At 43.5% G+C, this 23,893-nt stretch overlaps 1 protein-coding gene across 4 annotated transcripts in view; it reads right to left on the bottom strand.

Moving 5' to 3' along the window:
• LOC105182101 (circadian locomoter output cycles protein kaput) overlaps positions 1 to 23,893 on the bottom strand; it is a 95,386-nt gene that overhangs the window by 59,092 nt on the left and 12,401 nt on the right. Inside the window, exons 1-2 of one of the 4 annotated variants that reach the window (XM_019840875.2) lie at positions 10,969 to 10,991; positions 8,835 to 10,140 (exon numbers count right to left, since the gene is read on the bottom strand). In XM_019840875.2, coding sequence (XP_019696434.2) covers positions 8,835 to 9,079 — 245 coding nt within the window. In that variant the 5' untranslated portion in view covers positions 9,080 to 10,140; positions 10,969 to 10,991. Of the gene's footprint in view, positions 1 to 8,834; positions 10,881 to 10,927; positions 10,992 to 13,761; positions 13,856 to 23,893 lie in introns of those variants that run through there. The other 3 variants (XM_011139277.3, XM_019840877.2, XM_011139281.2) reach the window with 3 other exon arrangements.

The raw sequence follows: 23,893 nt of genomic DNA, 5'->3' as shown, positions 1-23,893 counted from the left end.
GAAAGCGAAATTTCGCGGTGGGCGGCCTCCTTTGTTCGTCGAGTCGCTGATTAACACGTTACGTATGTTCGTACGAAACGCGCGAAGCAGCTGCCGTATCTCCGTAGCGTGAATGCGCGCGATAAGAAGTGTTATTCGGGAAAGTTATTACGCGACATTGTCTGATAGAAAATCACGTCTGCTGTTCATATATTGCTCATTTGCGAGCGGCACGTTTCGACAGCGCTGAAACATATTAATATATAATGTAACCCCGAAATAGTAATAGTTCACATTCCGTGATTATATCGTAAAAGGTTACGACGGTAATCATGCGAAACGATAATGTTAAAATGTCACACATTTCATAAATCGTCTTCGGCAAAGTGAAATCTGTATCTCGATCGTCGAGCGAGGCGAGGCGGAGATTAATAGTTTCTACGTTTTTGAGATCTCGCAGGTAATTAATGATATAAATTAACGTACGCGCGGGGAGGTAATCCCGATGCGACGAGAGCGCGGGAGAAAGAGAGAATGTGCTTCGCGAATGAACGAGTTTCCGTCCACCATCTCCAGACCGTGTTCGCTATTAATTAAAATCGTTAAGATCCTACACACAGTCGCTTTTCACAGGTGGCTTTTCACGGTGCTTGTCACTTTCAAACGCTTCTTGCTCTTGATATCGGCTAAATTACATGCACCGTGCGCGCGGCTATTCAGTCTGGAAACTTACACATGAAGGATTCTACGAGTAGGAGAAATGATTACAAAATGATCGTACGAAGGTACACGCTGCGCGCCGAATGATACGCTACTAAAGCCGTTTTAACGTTAAAGGATGGAAAAAAACTGCGAAATAATGGCTCCCTTTAAAAAAACTCAACGAGAAGCTATCAATCTCGAATTTGCCCAGTAATGCCGGAGAGGAAGGTCGATAAATCCGCGACATCTTATACATCCGTTTTGTCTGTAAAAGAGGGGAATCGAGAGACTCGAGGTAGAATATATATAGTTTACAGGGTCGTACGAGTGTTACGAAAACCGAGAACTAGCGGGGAAACTGAAAACTTCTCCTAATCCTTTGATGCACCGCGACATTAAAAAGGTCAACGCGACAAGAGTAATTAAACTTGAGGGAGAAACCCAAAGGGCTTCCCCCGGTCATGCGAAAATTGCGCTATCCAGGAAAAGGAAGCGCGTGTGTTCACCTTGGCGTGAAATTCGCGAGATAGATTAGTGACCTAATATTAAAAAGCTGCTTTATACGTTCGGAACAGTCATTTTGTAAACAACCCTCCATTTTTACAAGCACCGCTGTAACGAGCTCTTAATTAGTTTTCCGTTAGTCCCAACGAGGTGTCGATGAAGGAACGATTTCGTACCTTTCGAAAGGAAACGAGGAGGCTGCTTCGCGCAATGTCGCGCTCTGCGACGAACAGCCGAGTTTGACGAACAGCCGAGAGGCACTTTCTCCTCCGTAAAGCTACAATTCATGCGGTAATTTTCGAGTCGTATGACGCCAGGACGGGATCGCGAAGCTTGCGGACACAGATGAGTTTCTTCCTCGGAGTAAACGTACTTGGGCGATCATCGGACCGGCCGATACGACCTACGTGAGTGGCACACTGAGAGAAAAGTATATGATATTTGGAACTATACTATAATGATATAGTAACTAAATTACAGTCCGAAATATCATATTTATAGTAAGTACTACCATAATATTTTTACTAAGAATTATAGTAAGTTAAACTAAATTTATTGTATGGATGCTGATATAAAATGGTAGGTAAAGTAACTCATTCATATAGTCAATATTACCAGAATATTTGCTAAATGATGACAGATGTAACTACATGATAATATTAAATCTCACTATATTTGTGAATGAGAAATTACCATATATGTGGTAAAAGTAAGTAAACAATTATTTCAGACAATCATTGACTATATATTTGTGTTTATTCTACTATATTTTGCAGGTTCCACGAACTATAAAAATATGGTTGACGCCAAACTATAAAATATAATGAACTATAAAATGAACTATAAAATATAATGAGATTGTAGTTAATTCAACTATATGTTTCTACCAGTGCACCGAGTCACTCGAGATACAAAGGAACATATAAGTATAGTCATTGTGCGTGATCGCATGATACAACGACTCGTCGACGGTAATAAGGATTCAAAGGAGGAGGAAGAAATAACGTTTTGTTATCACAATTATCAGCATTTTGCACACGACGCTCGTCTCTCTTTCTTCGTGTTATTCTTTCTTCGCGTAACGCAAAATATCAATATAACACGAAGCAAAAATATACGTAAAATTTCAACTATACTTGCCCAAGACTCACCTGGGCTTGTCACCTGGCACAATCGTACGAATCTCGACAATTGTATAAAAAATTTGGGCGTGCGCGAGCGTCGACGACGGCGCTTCGACCGCTCCTTTTGATATTCATGGCGCATCGAGTATCGATATCTCTGTCTTAACATCGTCGGATTATGGATACGTTGCTAATCGCGAAAAAAAAGACGACCTCGTATTCGACTTTCATCCTTGAACGCGGTGAATGTGCGTCCCGAAGGTCGCGCGCGTCTTCGCGGACGATTTCGACGAGCCCGAACGGACCGGCAATAGTACAAATGAGTCTAGACAATAACCGCCGACGAGTATGAATGAACTGCGAATGAGCGGCGCTCGCGGCAAACAAGACGATTGTTCAAAGTCTCTCCTCTCCTCGAGCGCTATTGAATTTGCCCGCGGCTGAAATTAACCCCTTCGTTCCGAGCGTCGTCGATCGCGCTTTTTTCGCATTCATAATATGCAAATATGCGGTTCGAGTGGCACTCCGAACTTTGTTGATTCGATTTATAGACACGCTCCGCGGGTTGCGATTTACCGTTTGCCGCGGAAAGACCACAAGGGAATATTTATCACGCTCGTAAATGATTGCTTTTTGCAACTGCATTGCGTATTGCGCATCGCAATCAGCGTGTCTGGGAGAATTACGCACTAGGGCACTACTAACTTCTACTCGACCGTTTGTTTATTCAGTCTTTTTTCACACACGCAGCAACAACGATAAGTTTGGAACAAAGAAGTCATTTGGAAGCCCAGTGCAATCGTCTCTACCACTTTTTTCAGATTTTACGGCGTGATCACAGCTAAATCGGTGTCGGTTATGACGGAGACAAGCGGCGTCATTTTGCATTTCAGTGATAACAGCGGTCAATATCAGAGATGTTTGTCTTATATAACACTTTATGCATGTGCCCGACGATTTTTTCGTTCGCGGAACGACATCGACCGTCCCCGTTTCGGCGAAACGTAACGTCTCCTCGTAAGTTTCCGCGAGTTACGAAGGATTGATTGATTTGTTTATAAGCCGGGGACCTCTCTTAATCGGCGACAAAACAACACAGACGCGCGAAGGATACCCATCCAGTTCGAGCCAGTCGAGGAAGTCGCAGAGGAAGTTTCAACAATCCGATGCAGCGAGAGCTTGGAGACCGGTTCGACGAAAAAGACTGTCGAGCTTCAAAGATAAGAAAAAAACCTCGCTCTTAATGCGGACGTGAAACAACCAAGGCGGATGCTTCGGCTGTCGTTATGCCGGTGTAAGTGTTACGTAACAAGCGAAGAAATGAATATGCGAAGCCGCGCAAAGTTCCAAGGGCAGAGCGAGAACGGGTCGCCGGTTTCTCTACCCGGTAAACCGTATGCGAACTTACGTATGCGTCTTACAAAATATCGGGAACGATCTGTCTATTTGTTTATCGTCGTGTGTAAGTCCGCGAGGTAGGGCGTTCATGCCAATATTGCTGATATTACCTGCCTGATATCGAGCTGCTCGACATTACCGCTCGGTAATGTCGAGCAGCTCGAAAATTTTCAGCCGCAGAAGGGTTTCTTGCGTCGTACGAAAACCGTCCTTAACCGTCCTTGTACGAGGCGTACGATCGAAGGAAATCGATATCGCCCGTATCACTAATTTTGTTTGTCTTTACTTCTTACTTTCGGAGCGATTTGTACAACGGGTTGTAACGGAATTTGAACGAAATCGCGAAGCCGACGACAAAAGATGCAAATTCGATTCGACGTGCGTTTTACAATCGCGCACGTAACGAGTATTTTTTTGTAGCGCGATAAAGACGTATCAATGTGATTTGAATCTAAAAATTTCTTCTATGTGGCCTGCTGCTACACGGTACAATACAATAGGAGAAAAAGAGATAAGACTAGCAAGGACGTTAACGCAAAAGCGAGCGCTTCGCGTGTGCAATAACAGATTCCTATAATGATTTCACCACGCCGATGCAGCGAGACGGCGAGCGACCGGCTATGCAGCGCGATGTTTTATATTTATTAGATCGATTTCAAGGGATCGATAGGTGGAGCGAGAACGGGCGAAAACGCAGCCGATCATGCATTAACATTGCAGTCGAAATTATTTTCAACGTATACTGAGATGGCGTTGTAAATGCAGGAAGCATCGAATTTGCAAGGCGAAGCGCCTCGAACTCACGATTTGCAAATATCAACGTGCAACGTGCAACGTGCAACGCGCCCCGCCCGAACGGCGATCGCTGATATAAATTACAGATAAGTACAAGAGTTGCCCGTATCGTTTCGAGACAACTTTGAAACTCGGCGAAAAGATGACGAATATCGTGTGCGTGTGTACGTCGAGGGCGGAGGAGAATTTGAAAAAAAAAAAAAAAAAAAAGAAAAAGAAAGAAAAAAACAATTATCTCGTAACCAATCATAATCGTCGCTATAACCGCGGTGTAAATTATCGTGGACGAGTAGAGCACAATTCAATTTAATGACCGCGCGAGAATGTCGTCTACATGAATCATCGGAAATCAATTTTACATAACGATCGTACAGCTCCTCGCGGATTTGTCGATTACCGAATCACAATATGTGAGCTGCCATTTTTTTCTTGACCGTAACAGCCACCAGCTATTTTGCAAAATTTAATTTAAACTTAACGACCTTGTAGTGTGTTTCTCTGACTAACACACATTTCATCGACATTTCTGCGAGCGTTTCGGAAAAAATAAATATTCGCTGTCTACACGCTGAGAGTGACATGTATTTCTGCCTCGAGCAGATTAATATTTCAGGACCTAAACGGATCCTATTCTAATCTGCCTGATGTGTCCCTTTTTAGAGAATATATGAATATGTCAAATGCCAAATATCGTGTCGCTCCTTATAAAGGTCGGCGAGTTGAATTAATCCCCCATGCAAATCAAGCCGCGGGTTCTTGCGGCACGGTGTGTCGTCCTGTCGCGGCAGATTTTATTCAAAGGATCGTCTGCACCGATTCCAGACAGGACTTGACCGTACCACGTATGCACAAACACACGCAGGTTTGTTTCAATTTCCATATGGCCAGGCGTGCGCGCGAAACGCAAGCTCATGGATCACGAGAATCCCGGAGAAGTTCCTCGCGATTACCGCGATTGTATGCACGTCCGCTCACGACAGTACATCGATTTGTTTTCTGCTCTAATAAATACCCTACGAAATCGATCGATCGAAAATGCGAAGCCAGTGACTTTTTGCACGTCGGATTAAATGGCGCGTTTCTGGTCTCTGCACATGCATACCACCCAAACTACTTTCACCACGATACGGCATCGAGACCATTACAATGTGAGTTTATTATTAAATCGATAACGATCGATCCAATTTCAACGGACCACAAGATCCGACTTGAAGTTTGACGCCGGCAGCGAGCTGTTTCGTGCTTTTTTTTCGGCACAAAACGTCCCTTTCTAAAATATTCTCCGACGATAATAGCGCGATATAATTTCCACGAGTACGCAGACCACGCAGATAATTGCTGGTCACGGGCCTACATGCGAAAATTTACAAAACAAAGTATATACGCCATGGAAATTTACCGTTTCCATTTGTATGCAATCACGGACTAACTAATGCGTGGAAACGTTTCGGGTAATTTCGGCTACAAATGAGAAGTTTATTTTGCCGTCGCGTGTAACACGTGACTTCTTATACACGGCTGCACATGAGCAGCAACAATAGGTGCATTAATTTGCCGGCCAGTTTCAGCAGTACCCGAACGATAACGGAGCAATCGCATTGATGTTATCTGATTCGCTCGCATATGTAGTACGCGTGCGTGTTGCTTTCTTATCACTTGGGGTATTGTTTAAACGCGCGCACGCGCCGGATTAGGCAACGGCTACGTTTATTAACCGTTCATTTGCTCAGGGTCTTACTTTCAACTGATATCTGTATAAAATTATCCGAGCGAGTTGTACACGCCGTATATCTACGACAATCTGAACCGTCGTTACATAATAACACGTGAATTCTAACTTGGCGAGAAAAGAAAAAGAAAATATCGCCAGCACCGACACGTGTGCGCTTAGGGAATATTGCATATGATTTACTTTTTATCTCGCAGTTCTTCGGAAAAATTGTGCCAATGCGTAACGCGTAACGTGTGCAATATTTTGTATTGCGCGTAACGTTTAATTGGAAACGAAAAACTGGCAACTGCACGAAAGAACGATAGGGACAAGTTCTTCTCGTCGTCGGAAAGTCGTTTCCCTCACTTCCACGGCGACTGGATATAACCAATCGCTGTGAGTAACGTTATTGTGCTCTGGTGAATCTAACGATAAATGGACAATACGATAATGCCCCGGTTTATAGTTTCATGAGCAATCTTCGCGCTACTACTCGTTGTTTGCTTCCTTCATGTGCGGCATAAAAAAATAGCAGCGAATCCAAGACACGAATGCATCGCACATGTAATGAGCGCTTACAGAAAAGACATTAAGGGGGGACATACTGGAGGGTCAGAGATTACTGAAAAATCGTGCTTGTTTTTGACGCTTGATTTTGCGACGAACTGAATAAATGTGCAAGAATGAAAATTTTACATTTTACATTTACATTTATATAACATATGAAGAGTAGAAAAATTTTGTTTTTAAACAAATATTCATATAGATATACGTCCATTTAAATTCTCTAAACGCGTTTTTCTCGAGATTTTATTGTCCAACTTTTTGCAGTAATTTCTCCGAAACTGAGCTTCGTATTGGTTTGAAATTTTAAAGCAATAATATTTGTTCATGTGGCTCTCAGGTGAACCATGATGGACAACTCCGTCAAAATATTTCATTTCGAGATATTAATTTTTTTATTGTGAAAGAACTGAAAAATTTGAATTTTTTCCTAACAATAGCTGCCATTTTGTTAGATATTTTTTTCTAGTGGTTCGCCGGATAATGATAAGCCTCCTCAAGATTTCTAGCTAAAATTCGCTCTGATCGGATCACCGAGAGCCGACATATTACTGCAAAAACGATAACTTGAAAAAAAAAAAAAAAAAAAAGAGTATATTTCAGCTATATATATCGTATATTTATACGAGTATTTGTTAATAAACAAAATTTTTCTACTCTTCATATATGTTGTATAACTGTACCTAAAATTTTCATTCTTGCACATTTATTCAGTTCGTCACAAAATATTATCAAAAACAAGCACGATTTTTCAGCAATCTGACCCTCCAGTCCCTTTGAGACGTTGTTCGAAACGAAATATCCAAGTTTATCATCAACCTGTTGGCTTTTTCGGATTTTCGGGCTTATACGACAGGCAGGTGGGCGTCGTCGAGTCGACTCGTGAGAGATGTAAGCGGCAGACGTCGCAGGATAAAGACACGACCGGTTTCGGAGACGTCGTCATTTCGAGTGATTTCAAGATAAACCAGAAGACGAAGGGAGGGGAGAGAGAGAGAAAGCGCGCGCGTGTAACCGTAACAAAATGGCAACAAAATCGCCAGATAAAAGTACACGTTTATAATTATGTGCGGTTATCTGCATATTATATGTGCCGGCCCAACGGCTACGTAAACGCTCGGATGGATAGATTCAAATACAAGAGTCCATCTGTCGACGAGCGTTGGAGGCGACAGGTAAGTAGTATCTGTTGTTACGCTATTATCTGTTATTATGTGTGTAAAATATCACCACGCCATTGTGCTCCTAAATCGTACCCCTGCGTAACACCCGACGTATACACCACTTGCCGCGTATCATGCGACTCGGACACAGTTCCCTTTTGCTTCTTTCCTCTTGTTTCCTCTTGTCTTGGTTCTAGTTAAAATCGCGCATTGTCGCATCGCCGCATGCGATGCTGGGACGCTAATTACGCTACGCGCGGCTAGCAAGAAAATACTAAGCGATCGCGACCGCGAGAGCGTTAGCGTCCGTGTTGCAGATGTGTTTTACAAGATCATTAGATATTTATACACCGGGTAAAATATAGCGAACATAACGGGGAGTGATATGAATGTTTACGAATTTTCGGCTCGCTCGCGAGAGATATCATTTCGCTGGCAAAACACGAATAAAGGTGGTGGCGGCGGTGGTCGAAAATCCGTAGTTTTCCCGCTACGAAAATAGGTCATCCGTCCTCTCTCTCTCTCTCTCATAATCTCGGAGCGTGTGTTTTAGGGAGGAAAACAAAATTCTCTCGGCAACTCTCCGCTCGACTCGACACTCGCGTCTTCTCGTTTGAACAGACCGATATCGAGCTGATGAAAGAACACGTCGCTGAAATAACGACCGGAGCGCAGCCGGTAGCGGTGTGTGGTATCTCGAGAGACGAGCGCGGCGATTCATAACAATACGCCGCGGGTTTAACGAGGTTCGCGCATACGCCGTTCGCCATGCCATAATAAGGCAGTCCAATCTGAGCGCGATTAGACGCGCGATCCCTAACAGCGTACACACGCATATCCGCTCACCTTGATACACCCCGCGACCTTATCTCGTAATAAGACAAATGGCCTGACCTTGGTACCGGCATGATGGTGGTGGCGCGATGGTGCTGATGGTGAGGATGATGCTGCTGATGATGTGCCGTGCGGTCATCGGTGCCGATAATCCCCGGATGGAGAGCTTGCTGTTGGTTCGGCTGGGTGTGCAAACCTCGCATGTACGCTTGCTGCTGCTGCTGCTGCTGCTGCTGCTGCTGCTGCTGCTGCTGCTGCTGATGCTGCCACATGTTGTATTCCGAGATGCACTTATCGAGATACATGCGTCCGCTTCGGAGGAATTGTCCTCTCAATTGTCCATTCGACCGGAGCGTCGTCGGCCACTTCCCTCGGCCATAATTCCGAAATGCGCTTGCCTCTCCTTTAAATGCACTCTTACGATTCTCTCTCGGATATTACTTTCGGACGGCTTTCACGCCACGTGCGCCATAAAAGTCATTACGCCCAGAGAAAAAGAAAGAAATATGTGTCACTTATCTGCGTTTATCTTTTATTTAGTGTTCTCACTTGGTTGCATCGATAAACATTTCGCGCGCACATCACGGTTTGCAGCAGGTATCCCGGCGTCGTGCGCCATATTGGAGAACGCAGCGTCGTCTGGAAATGCGTCGTCGTCGTCGTTGTCGCCAACGCCGTTGTCAACGGCACATAGCCGATGATTCGATTTGGTTCCTCAGCGCGTTATCGCGACAGTTTGTTTGCGTCGGCTTGAATTAAAATTAGACGGATCCCCGACGGTTTATCGGGACCGCACAATCGCTTCTTGGCGCGGCGATAATAGAGTCACCTCTGTCCGGTAAATGTGCCGCGTAAGTTCGTCGAGCTCGCTGCTGGGCCGGTCAATGAAGCGTAATACCGTGCTCGTTCCGTTGCTCCCGCGGGAGCAGCAGCGTGACACTTTCACGTTGTCGTAGTCAACGGGACGATATGTCACTTCCTCTAGCTGCCATACGTCGACAAACATCGACTCGGTGTATAAATGCTATTCCCTACGGGCGCCGCGCGCGCGCGCGCGCCCGTAACCTCCTCACAAGTGATGTAGCGCGCCACGCGCTATGTTATTCAGGTGTGTTGTCGAGAAATCGAGAAGCGAAAGCGCAGATGTACGTTTCGGCTCGCTCGCGCGCGCGCGCGCGCGCGAATGCTGCCACGTGCGAGCGATCTCAATCGATCGTGAACTCTCGATGACAGTTCTTCCTCGATTTCCCGGCCGTGCACTTGTTTACGCGCGCGGTGCTTGCCGCGAATTCCCCGCCGGAAGTTAACACCGGCTTCACATCGCTTGACATCGCGTCTCAGATCCGCAGTCGCGAGGTGGGGGGATCTATCGGAAGAAGTCGCAGGATTGCACAACCGCGAGTTTCTCAACGATCGCGATCCCGAGATCGCGGACGCGACGGTTCTCTCTCTCTCTCTCTCTCTCTCTCTCTCTCTCTCTCTCTCTCTCTCTATCTATCTATCTATCTCTGTTGTTGCGCAGAAATGCGCTGCGCGGTGACACGAAGCGCGAACTGCCGTCGCCTGACCTTGACACAATGTTCCGAATGTTTTCACCGTGCAGCGGAGCGGTGGCGACAGCGGCTTTATTCCAAATGCGGAGATCCGTCGATGATCGCAATGATCAACAATCGGCTGCTGCTTTGCGAGCGCGCGCGCGCGCGCTCGCGCACGCGCGTGCGCGTGCCCTCGCGTTCGTCGCGATCAAGCACGAGCACGAGATAATTGCCGACTAGCACGATGTTCCGTTTTTTTCATCTCCGTCGTTCGCTCTCCGTCGCTCTCGAGTGATCGCGAGGCTGATCGCGGGACAAGTCGGAGGGTTCTCCAACGTAGTGCGTCTTTACGACGACGATATAGGCGGCAGGGAACTACGAAGCTCCGTGCGAAAAATTGCGGCGCGCCGCGATACGACGCAACGACGTCGTACACCACCTTTCGCGCGAACACTCGCGAAACTGTCAGCTGGCATATCATGCGGCTCTGCCGGAGACAGGATCTGTCGAATGGTAAGGGAACAGCGGGAGGACGAGGAGGAGAGGCGGAGAGAGAGAGAGAGAGGAGAGAGAGAGAGAGAGAGAGAGAGAGAGAGAGAGAGAGAGAGAGAGACGTACACACAGATTGCACACGACGAAAAAGAGAGAGTGATACGAACGAGACGCAACCTACGGCAGTCGGATGCGAACTGCTGGACGGAGCGCGCTACCCCCACTCGGCCGGCAATCAACGTTTCCCCTCTCGCCGAGACGACCAATCGTCGCTCCCCTCGTCTACTCCCGGCGCGTCTATCCGTGCCGCGAGCGCCCGGCGTGATAACGACACATTATTAAGGCCGCGCTCACATCGGCCGACTCGTGAGTCGCCTGATAAGGAGGGAATTTTGGAAATGCGTGTATATATATATATGCAGTCGACATAGAGATTCCTTCTCTTTCTCTTTTTCGCTCCTCCCCCCTCCTCTCTCTCTCTCTCTCTCTCTGCTCGTTTCGTAGTATCTTCGTGCGCGCGTGCGCTGACAATGTACTTCTTAAGTTATGTCTATAATGGAAACGGGAATATTTCCTTTACACACATTTTCAGAGGTTAACGGGTTACTATAATATTGTTATCTGTGCATTAATAATATTTTCACGCACGTAAAATGTATAATTATCGAATGTCACCGCATATATACGTTGAGATATTGTAAGTATTTATAGATCATCAGATTATAGGTCACAGATTATAAATATAATCGTAATCCGCAAGAATTAATGAACGTCTAGCTGTACGAGCATGCGTATGAAGGGTATCTTATATCTCCCCATTTTCGCCGCTGTATCAAACGACGATTCTATTTTCATCTATTGTTCGTCATCGAAAAGAAAATGGTTTATTTTTAGGATTCGATTGTTCCGGACGACGCGGTTTCGACTCGTCCGGTGATGAGCCACTGAAGGGGTTTTCTTGTGACTCTTATAATAAATAGGTCACGAATATAAGAAGTGTACTAAAGAAAAACGTCGGGGTCTCTCTAATGACGATGCATGCAAACAAGAGTCATATCACAAAGTAACCGCGCGAAGGCCAACCTTTGAAAAATGGACTGCGCAGTTAGTTCTCACGAATATACTGGGACACGGATTATAATTTTCGCTTCGAAACGTGCAGCGAGTGCGGCATTGAATTTCTCGATAATCGATCTGTCCAATGCGATATTTTTGAGTTTTCAGGTCGGATGTTTCCCGCGAAACCCAACTCGTATTTCAAACAAAGTGCGACTGTAATTCGTTCTGATCTACGGAACGTATAATCGCGGCGTGTTGCACAAAGTTTTATTCCGCGTGATATTTCGTATATTTTCGTCGGTGCGCGAGTACAATGGTTTGTATCAACAATACAATAATTTGTATCAAGCAGTATGGCCGTAGACCGACCCCTGTCTCTCTCTCTCTCTCTCTCTCTCTTCCTACATCACCGAGAGCAAATATTCATTTAACCCTCTTATTACGATATTGAACAGCGCAATCGAAGATCGCTGGCGACATCGAATGCACGAGACATCAAATTTCTTCCTAATGTTTGCTTACAAACAAGATATAGTCTGCAATTTCGATATATCGCAGCATTTTATTTTTTCACGTGGACTTTGACGAAATAAGAGCCTCGCAAATTGTCAGTGCATATCACTTACCGCTATTTTCCAGTTCCTATTGAAATTCTATCGCTCTAGCCTTCGAAGTAAACTGGCGGTAGTTTGGAAATAGTTTTAAAGCGTGACATAAAAATTAAATAGCGTATCAGAGCCGTAAGATAGCGACAGTTTTCGACGTGAATACCGGAAAAAGAGGCAAAGTGAAAAATAAACCGACGTTTACAAGCTAATTTCCTAATCATTAGGTCCAATAGAGAGAACGATTAAAAAATTCTGCTATCTGTGACTCGTATTTTTCCGACAAATTGTGTCCTTCGCGTCCGTCCGAGCACTTCCGCCAAGTATTATTTCTCCTCACTGGTTAAACCTTTATCATTATTATAAATTATGATTATATATTATAAAAAATGATGACACGATTCATGCGCAAATTCAAAGAGCAAATTTTTTTTCTCATCGGTCTCGCTCAAAGTTGCGTCCCTTCAACGTTAACAATCATGAGTCTACCGAGCAAACATGGAGCATGCAAGTCTTGCACGTTCGAAGTCGATGTCGTTTAGCAACTCGGAGAGTTCGAACCCTTTTGCTCAGCTGCGTACCGTAACACATAGCTGGCACTTCCGATCAGATGAGAGTGCAGTAATGTGTCGCACTTATGGCTGATTAATTAACCGAACATGAAGAGTAGCGATCGTTCAGGGGTTATATTCGTAAGAAGCTATAATTGAATTAACAATAAACTGCACTGCACTTTATAGCGCAGTTTCGTTGTGGAAATAACTCCTTTATATGTATTTTTAAGTGTTAGCATGCATACGCAACATGTGCGAAATGACTTGTGCATAGAATGTTTTATTCAAAACAAGAATCTATATGCATTGTTTTTAGATAAGATAACCACAATCCTTCTTTAAATTTTGAAATAAGAAGCTCTTTAGAAAGCCTGGAAAGAAATTTAGTCTTTCGATCACATAGACGTGTGGTTAATTTTGCCCAATCTTTTCTGTTTATATTCCAAAGAAGAAAAACATATAAAAAGCACATATTATACTTATATATTTTCGTGTACACACTTATGTGGGTGTAGAGTGACGCCTACTATAAATGTTATTTTCGCTATTGTCTGGTAAATAAACGTGATTTCTATCTAATATATTATGCAATAATGATAATATGCTCTACACGTAGTATCTTTATGTAACAGAAGGAATTAAATTTAAAAAGACTTCTGATAGCAATATCCCCGTTACATATCGCGCCTCTGATAGCGGAAAGGCGATTAGCATGCCGATCCGGAGGGCAACTTTGACTTACCCGCATGAAGTGGTATTTTCAAGCATGGATGTGCTTGAAGAAGACGTTCCAGCATCATCCTCGTCCACGTCATCCTTCATTTTTCAGGATTTTCCTGCAAACCAAGGGGATATTTTGTTTAATTTAAAACTCACGCGCAATTGATGAGAGCAACGTGTATGTGAGCGTAAAATATATAGATTCAATAATTTACTTTGGCAGTTGTGAAGTTCACACATTAACGACGCAAAGCTACTTTGCAGCGCGGCAAAAAATTGTATCACGACGGAGAACAAGGGAATTTTATATTTAAAAGTTTGACGGTCCTCAAACCTTTTCTTTCTTTCGCAGTTACGACATGCGATCTTATATTACGGAAAACAAACTGTTACGGGACAAAGAACCTGTTCAACTTGTCTACATTTAAATATTTACCATTAGAGCGAATGTAGGACAAGCGTGCATCGGTTGTAACGATTGCGAAATATTTATTTGAGCGTGTACGCTCTTAGGCATTCCTTTGATGCATTCTCGACGGGATTCTTCTTTCACGCGCGCCGAACGCAGTCGAATTGCCGTTCTATAGGCGCGACATCGCCGTCGGGGAAATCTAGTCATCAGCGTTTAAAAGTGTAAATTCTATATGACGGAATCGATAAGATTACGAAAGCGATAACTGTACAGCCAAGATATACATAGTTGCGATACACTTTGTTACACAACGGCGTATTGAGTTTTCGATTAATTTAGAACTGACCAGGTCAATATTCGGCCTGCGGTATGCTAAATAGGGTATTATCGAAATACAGATTCGTGCTCCGCATTAAAATGCTTGAATCAAGTATCCGTTACGCTTTAAAAAGTGCCACTTCAAATCAAGCCGCCTATCCCGAAAGTACCGTAAATCTGTGACTTGGTGAAATTAATCATTCAGCTGCGGCGCGCGACGAAGCCTCTGTCTGTTCTTTTTTTAAACAGCTACTAATAGCGACTAATAGGAGTAGGAGATGAAAGTTCATTGCACTAATAACACGACGCTATCAGTGTATGTGTAACTATACTTCCGCGTGTTAAACAAGATATTCGTAAACAATCTTATTTGAAAATTAAAACATTTGTTCATCGAAAATTTTAGCATTCAAATGACTCGACACGTGCTAGATACATATGTAATTGCAGCTACTTTGTGCAAAGGCATTGTCCTAGAAAATTATCGAAGCGTTTCGTGTAAACAACGTCCGTCAATGAAGGGGTAATGTATCAAGATCGCAAATGAACCCGACACATTCATGTTTTTCAAGTACGACGCGATTAGCTTCGTAATAATTAAAATAAAGAACAAACACGAAGGGACGTTCGGAAATTGTCTCTCTGCGCGAGTTTGATTTCAAATATAATCTCTCTCTCTCTCTCTCTCTCTCTCTCTCTCTCTCTCTCTCTTTCTCTGAGAGCGAAGCTTACAGATTTGTAGCGTTATTGCGCGGCCGCGAATTTATCGTCGATTGCGCTTCGTTGCCCAGCGCGAACGCACGCGCGAGTCGAATTTGCGACTCGTCAATACGCGACAACCCCGGGCCCGATGTCGAATTAACCGACATTCGAGCAGCCGGCAAAATCAGAACGATTCGCAGACCGCGAATAAGCCACGCGTCGCGCACAACGCTCGCACGTTCGCGCGGATAACAGCCCTAATTCGTGACAATCGCGCGACGTTGTCCAGGATCAAGGGTGTCTTTGTTCATGGTCACGCAACTCCGTTACACCGCACGACTGCAGATTAGCACGTACGTGATACCGATCGCGTCGGCGAGTCGAGCGTTTGCGATACCCGAGATGCTGCCGTAATCCAGCAGGGTTGCAAACGACTCTGTCGTGCCGAGAAGACCTTATAATTCGTATCTCAAAATGCTCGATATCCCCGCTTCCTCCCTCCTTCTCACCCCGGACGAGAATCTTGAGAGGTTTCAACCAGCGTGAGATCGACCAGCGTCGAGCCACGCTTTTCGCGCCAAGTTTTATTTCCCTCAGATAGCATCAAGTGCTTATTAGAATCTAAAAGTGATACTGGGATGATGTTTATCTCCGTATATGTTATTACACACATAGAAGAATGTAGTTCATCGAAATTCGTCGGGTTTTATTCCCGCTTTTCCCCCATTGTGAATAACACAATGAAACTGCGGCCACTGATTTATAAATAATTCTTATTTCCGTATGTATGGCGTACAACCCGTCGCGATATTTACGTCATAAAAGTGGGTGTTTGAACAAACGACCGGGCGGATCGGGAAACTCGGTGGAATTTAATTTCGGGACAAAATTCATTAATCAATTCGGACGCGCTAAATGTCCCGTGTCAATGATTATTATAAATTATATAGTGCCCTTTATGCGCAAAAAAGATATCTGCGTATAATGTTTTCGATGCATATTATTGGTATGCGGAGAATATAATGTATAAAACATTTGCGTGTATTTATATGCGCACATAGATACATAGATACGTATAAATAATTAAAATGAAATGTAGCTCATTATGTACAAAACTATGCAAAAACGGCTTACATGAAAGCCGTCAAGTACTCACGAATAACCATTTTGTTTCGTGTCTCCTTCTCTCATACACGAAAGAGACGTAGCAGTTGTTCGCGAGTGAGCGCTTAATTAACTTTAATTTATGTTGCAATGTCTTGGACAATCATCGTAATAAAGCATCAGTTTATTACAGCATTTTGTTTTCTGGAAATAAATCATGCTGACGTTATTTTATTTTACAATATTTTACAACCGAGCAAGTTTGGCCGAAGAATAAAACAATTTGTATTTGCGTGTGAATAAAGATGAACCATAAAATATTCCCGTCGCAATGTGCTTAATTAACTAAACGAGATAATGAAATTACCTCGGCGCATCGTATATTTTCATTGTATTTTAATATCCGGACTAGTTTCCTTGTCATTTCATATATTACTGTCACGTACGCATCCCAATTAAGCAATTAAAATTATTTAACCAGGATAAAAATATATATAAGCAGAGAGAAACAGTATGCTCTGATTAAAATCTAGTTTCTTGCGCACGAGATATTTGTATTGGAAGGTCCTTTCGCGCAGTCGGACGTTCTAATATGAAAATTTGCTTGCAGAATATTCGATGATTCCCGACGCAAAGGAAACAACAGGTCTCACTGGAGCGTCTCGAGAGAAACTTGGTACAAAGATTCTCGACGAGCGAGTAGACTCGTCTCGAGTCGCCGCGAAACATAGTTATGAACGGAACGTTACATTATATTATCTCACATTTACGGCTGTAACATAGTTACGGCGGAGAGTTACTCGCGAGTGCATTCGATTCTCGAGAATTTTGGCTGCGAGTCATTCCTTTTTAAGTGTTCGTCAACTCTGAGGTAAATAACGACAATCGACTGTATCTAAGAATTGGCGTCAGGTAGGTCCGAGTTGATGCATGAGGTTATCGACATCGCGTCGCTATCATTGAGTTCCGTTGCATACGACGGCTTATATACGAACGCGCTAATAAGACAGCTAGCAACGTTCGTACGAGAGATGCACTCAGCTTCGTGTATGCAGAAGTTGGATAAGATGTCTACATCGTCATCATGTATCTAACATGTCTCTCTCGGAGAAATTTGTCAAATAAATTGTAAAATGCTATTTATTTTATCGTTAGTCGCAAAATCATAATTCTCTTATTATGATATCCTTTGTAAAAAAAGAAAAAAAAGAAAAAAGAAAACATCGATCTCATTCTTCCACAATTTTCAAGTTTGTCACTCCAAACTGACCAGGAAAGAGAATGATTTTTGCTTGAGAAATAGCAAACGATATTGCTTCTGAGAAAATGTTTCGACTTGGAACTGCGTAGTAATTAAGAACTCGCGATACAATGCCCCCGTGTTTGGTTCTAAAAGACAACATTTTGTGCAGTCATGCAAAAGTAATTTGTCGTTCACTCGTCATCGCGATTGATCATTAGTTTATCTATTCTCCGCGAGTCTACGTCTATAAAGGAAAAAACTTCATGCGTCTCTCGGTCTCCTAACGCTGGACCGGGGCGTGGTAAATGGGCAGGAAAAAGAGACGTATCAAAAGATCGCTAATTAAAGCTGAATCTCACGGCGGAAATGCAAATATCGGACGGCAAGGGGAAAAGAGACAATAATGAAGCTCCCCTGTCGCTTCGCGTCAATAATATCCAACCGTCTAGACGCCAGACTTCTTTTGTTCATCCTCCTAGCCGACTGATTTTCGGGGATTGTCGCGGAGGGTGAGCCACGGAACCACGAAGGACGACGTTACCACCACCGGCGCCGCCCGAGGGGGCGCGTGGGACGCAGGTGCACGAGGCTAACCCCGCGTGCCGTTTCTGGTCGCGGCTTGTTGTTTGGTCGAGGGATGATCGACACGACGAAACTCGTCTCGATGCACACGCGCGACCACCCGTCGCTTTCGACCCGCCCCCCCCCCTCTCTCTCTCTCTCTCTCTCTCTCACTCTCTCTCTCTGTGTGTGTGTGTGTGTGTGTGTATACATGGCGGTTGGCGACGCTCGCGGACGCCAATTTGGCCTTACCATGCTGCTTGTCTACTTTCTTCTGCTTATGTCTTTCACTTAAATGCCCCGTTCCAACGTCTCGACCTTTGTTATTTACGGAATTCCGCATACTTTATCGGATCGCATTTGGCATTCGCAGGATAAGACGTGATATACGAGGAGCAAAAGAGCTATGGACACGGTCATTTTCCGTTTTAATCGTGCTTGTCATTGTGGACCAACTAACATTTTCATCGTTTACAGACGTTCTTACAACGTCAACAATGCGATACACTCACATGTATGAGGCATAAAAATGTTTGGTAAATATATAGAAAAGGGTACACCTCACCGATTTTTTTCATTTTGAAATATGTTACAAAGGATTCTGAGTGACTTTTCCTAATACAATTATATAGGGGTCGCTTATAGTTTCTGAGATATTTGACTTTAAAGTTTTATAATTGTACGTTGAAGTATATTTGAAGTAGACAAGCAGTTTTCATTTACTTTAAATATAGGAAACAGTACATAAAAACGGGAGAGGGGCTCCGCCCCTCCCCAAATCCTAACTTAACCTAACCCTAACTTATTGCATCTTTATATATTTTTGGACATTGTTGAAAAAAGTTCTCTTAAGATCTATCACCTGGCTCAACTTAATTTATATTATAACATCTGCATATAATTGGGTGTTGTCGCTTTTAAGGAGATCTTTTCAACATCTCCCAACTATATATAAGGATGTAATAAGTAATAGGTTAGGATTTTTTTGGGGAGGGGCGGAGCCCCTCTCCCGTTTATATGTACTGTTTCCTATATTTCTATATATACACGCTATGTTTGGATTAACTGTTTGGATTGTACTGTAAATAACGTCAGCTTGTGATATCTGGAATTTAATTCCAGGATAATCAAAATTCCAAAACTTTAAAATCAAATATCTCGCAAACTATAAGCGACCTCCATACAGTTGTATCAGGAAGTCACTCAGAATTTCATCCTTTATAACATATTTCAAAATGAAAAAAAACCGCTGAAGTGTATCCCTTTCTATATATTTACCAAATGTTTTCCGATATGCCTCTTTCCATAGTTATTCTTCCAATATTTGAAGGAGCGAGATAAAGAGGGAGAGGAGAACTCTCTCTCTCTCTTCCTGTGCGCGCGCGTGTTTCTTTCTTGAAAGCTCAATTACGTGAATTCAAGACCTTATGATACTTTTGGAATATCATGTACACTTAGGTGTCTGTTGTAACGTAAGAGTGTAAAAGATAGATCTAGACCAAACAGCAGTTAAAGTCCTTTGCCCCTGGCTCGCGAGACGGGAGACGCACGTGGCTTGACTTACGTGGAATATTCTATTCCGCGATATGGATCCGCGAATGTCCAATGTACTCGTTAATAACGTGCGTACATTCGCGTGAGCACTGTTTTGCACGCTTCGCGCGCGCAGGACAGCGTCTGTCCTAATTTACGAGATATTAACATCCTCTGTGACTCCAGAATTCTTAATTTTTTTTCTTTCCTTTTTCATGCCATAAGTTGCGGGTTATGTTATTACAAAGAACGACGTTTCCGAGTGTTAAAACGAAAGACGCGGAATAAGAAGAGGTTAAGAGGAAACCAATCGTATCAATGATTAAATATATTCTTATTTACGTCTATATTAAAATTAAATTTTATTTTATATGTACAAAGAAGAACAATATGTGACTAGATTTGTTTCGTCAGAGTTAAACATTAGCACGAAAGTTGCGGGGGTTTTCTGAAATTCTTCTCAGCCCTCATATTTAAAATTCCTCTATCCTCTAACTAGGACAGCGTACTGTTAAAGGTGCTCTCTCAGCCGTTTACAGCATCGATGTATATAATTCCGTGTGCAACGGTGTGAAAATTTCTCGTTGATTGAGTCGTGATTAACCGTGCGTGCGGTTCCGCACGTATTTACAGTTATACGGGCACCAATGAACGATAAATTCTGTGCTACATTGCGACCGAAGTAATTCACGGCGCGGTTACGCGAGCACGCGGCGCGCGACGCAAATGGTGACACAAGTCGACACAAAGATCGAACGCCCCGCGACAATGGCCTGTTACCGCGGCTAAAGACGCGTCTGCTGCGTCTCTCACGCGGAAACGAGTCCCTAAGTGCGGTCTGCAAGCTTTGATGTAATGCAGCAACCTCTTACATGTTGGTTCAAATGTTGCATTATTACCGACGTTACGTCGGTGTCGTAACGGCGTCACCCACAAGCCGGCGGCGACGTTCTTAAAGATGCATATAAGTGAATATTTCATAGGGCTAACGTGTGTGTGTGTGTGTGTCGAAGCACTTTCCCGCGTGTGAATGGCCGACGCGTAGACTTTACCGCCGCGGTATATATACCGCCGTCGCGCTTTGAAGTACGCCCAGTCATTCGTAGGCGCATTTCAGTTCGTAGAACTTGCATCGAGAGTTCAACGCCACCCACGGATAACGAGAGAGCCTCCGTCATCGTACATGAACGATCTCGACTCGTTACGTGTCTATAAAGGTCGCACTATGCTTCGCGAATTAATCGAGCGCTCGTACTCGCTGCGGTGTCACGATATTTCGCGATCGAGCGAGCGTGCCGTCCGCGTCGCCGTCGCGTCGTCCCTGATCCCTCGCGTCTGCGGCATCGAGCTTTTTCCGTTTGACGGTACTTCAATCGGACGAGACGTCCGATCTTTTCTCGTCGTCAGTTGAAAAACGATCGCGTTTGATTAAGCGGGCCGGAGAGATTTCGCGGAAATCTCTACGAGATCGCGCTAGGAGCTCCTTCGCTCGGAGCTCGCCGCGGAAATTCGGTCTCGAGTCCGCGAGGAAACCTGGTCAGCTGTATTGTACTTCTCGGTCAACGGCGGCGAAGGTCAAATGCGAAGATGCACGTTACTGAGGCGCTTGCAAGTTGCAGCATTTGCAGCCGACGTGCGTCCCGCTAGCGCGTCAGAATAGCGCGTATGATAACAGATAACGGTGGCCGGATAAATCCTCATTGCGGAGACATTACGGCCGCGGCCGCGTTTTCGGGGCCGCATTACCCGTAATCAACGCTCCTTTATCGGCCGGTCGCGCAACATTAACGATGCAATAACAATTCGTAACATTATCCGGCACGCATGCGATGACCTAGTGCAGTTGGTCGTAGTAGATACAGGAATCGTATATCTTCGTATCTCGCGTCGGGTTACGAGAATTTATTCGATACGAACATGGCGAACGATATTAGTGCAACTTATTAATGCAACACTGACCGCCTTACGCAACGCGTTATTAATATCGTAAGTATCGGTGGACGATCCAATTTTCTACGAAAGAAGCGGCGTTGTCGGGCGAAAAGGTTACAGACGAATAGCTCCGCGATAGCCGCTCACTGCCGCACACAGCTGATTGCCGACCGCTTCTTTTTCCGCTGCCGTTCGTGTTTATCGAGAACGGAGAAAGTGACTCTCGCGAAATCTTATCCGAGATTTCCGCGTCGCGCGGAAGTGTGAAGAAGCACGAGTGTTTTACGCGCTTCCGAAGTGTATTACTAATCGCGCTTTAAGAAACAGAGAGATATCAAACGAGGAAAGCCGTTTAGAAACGAGCCGTTTGATCAACAAGTTACATTAGTTAGGATGATCAATGCTAACCGACGAATGGAATCATTAATCTGTTGAAGAATGTGAACCATCTTTCACACTGAGAAAAATATCCGAAATATCCGATTGTTAATTTCGTTATCCGACCGAATATCCGGTGTATTTAATCGGACATTTGATCGGATAACAAAATTAACAATCGGATATTTTTCTCCGTGCAGCAATTTTTGCTTCACCCCTGATGAGAACATTAAAACAACAATTTGCAGATTTGCTGTGATATTCACGACGGCTAGCGACGCTTCGGCGCTTGTTTTTACATTTTTCTTCAGCTCGCGCGCGCTGTTATACCGTTACAAAATGTACAAAATGTGCCGGATAACTGTTTACTTTACAATTCGCCGGTGTATTTGTTCGTGCAGTCTGCGTATTGATACACGTTGGAAGTTTCAAACGTTTCAATAAAATACACGTATGCGGAGCCTCGTGCGTTACTCCTGCGACCGACTCTACGGAATAAATGTCTGCAAATCCTTTTTACGTGCCGTTGGGCATTTATTCGCGAATTAAACGGAAGCGCGGAAAGGTAAGCGAAAGTTCACGTGCTAAGGTTACTGTATCGAGCGGAGAGCCGGTACCTTGCGTCGCCATCGATATAAAAAAAAAAGAAAAAAGAAAAAAAGAAAAAGAAAAGAAGATATCAACGAGCTATACTTGGTGCCGGCAAAAACTACCGATATCTTTAAAAATAAGCATCAGTTTTTAATCTTGAGATTAATAATAGCTTCAACTTTCTAGTCTCGAGTCCGACAGCGCAACGGGTAACGTTAACCCCAGTCGAAATTTCTGTTCCACTTTGAGCCTGCAAATTCTGTAGGACATAGAGGACTACTCAAGGATCTCCATATCTGGACTCATATGGGATGTAGTAGGGATGGGCTCTTTTAATGTTACAAACTAAAACTTTGTGCTCCTTTAATGCTACAAATCGGTACGCATTTCTCTCGTGAACCGAAAATCATTTTGCGGAAAATCACAAATTATTGAGAGTTCTATATTCCTTTTCAATTTTCAATTTTAGAGTTCTTGATAAATTAGACAAATAGTTCCGCTCATTAACGCAAAAAAATGGCTCCGGATGAAACTGATTTGCCAAGTTCACGCTGCGTATCACTTTATCTTACATGATTTCCGCGCACATACATTGTCAGATTTCGCCAAATATATAGTTCTACAATAGTTCTGTAAAGTGTTCTGTAAAGTGTTCTATAAAAGCAAAAAAGAATGATTATAATTAAATAAAGATTAGCAATAATACAGTAATAAGCGTGCCAACTTGAGACGCTATCGAAATCTCAGAGTTCTGGCCTTTCCAAAAGAGTTCTCAAATAGTTACAAGCATAAAAAAACATTTTCTAAAAAGTTCTGAGCGCTAGCAATATTGTACGATTTTTAAATAAATTAATACTATCCGAGTGCATCGTATTTTGAGAGAATAAGGTGAGACGCTAGCCGAAATCTTGTAGTTCTCTTCCTAAATCTAAAATATTGTAATACTTTATATACTTTATATATTTCTCAACATACTACAGCACTTTTTAAAGAGTTCTGGGCATTCGTAACGTTGTACAATTTTTCAATAAATTAAGACTACTCGAGTGCGTTGTACTTTGAGAGAATAGGGCGAGACGATAGAAGAAATCTTCTAGTTATCTCTAGTAGCTCTAATTTATTTATTTAAAAATCGTACGACGTTGTGAGTACCCAGAACTTTTTATTATGTTTTGGTACGTTGAGAACTAGCTGTTGAAAAGGCTTTGGTATGTTGAGAACTATACGAGATATATTTTATTAGGAGTACAAATAAGTTTCCGCCGTTTTCTATCAAAAATTAGGAATTTATTGTGAAAGAACGGTACATTACGTTTTATTCAAAGTATTGTCCATCACTAGCCACTACTTTTTCCCATCTTTCTGGCAGCATTCGGATAT

This window comes from Harpegnathos saltator, unplaced genomic scaffold (assembly GCF_003227715.2).
Source record: "Harpegnathos saltator strain DR-91 unplaced genomic scaffold, Hsal_v8.6 scaffold4, whole genome shotgun sequence".
NCBI classification, from domain to species: domain Eukaryota; kingdom Metazoa; phylum Arthropoda; class Insecta; order Hymenoptera; family Formicidae; genus Harpegnathos; species Harpegnathos saltator.
The sequence above is the reverse complement of the archived record's forward strand: the minus strand, read 5'-3'. Positions and strand labels throughout refer to the sequence as shown.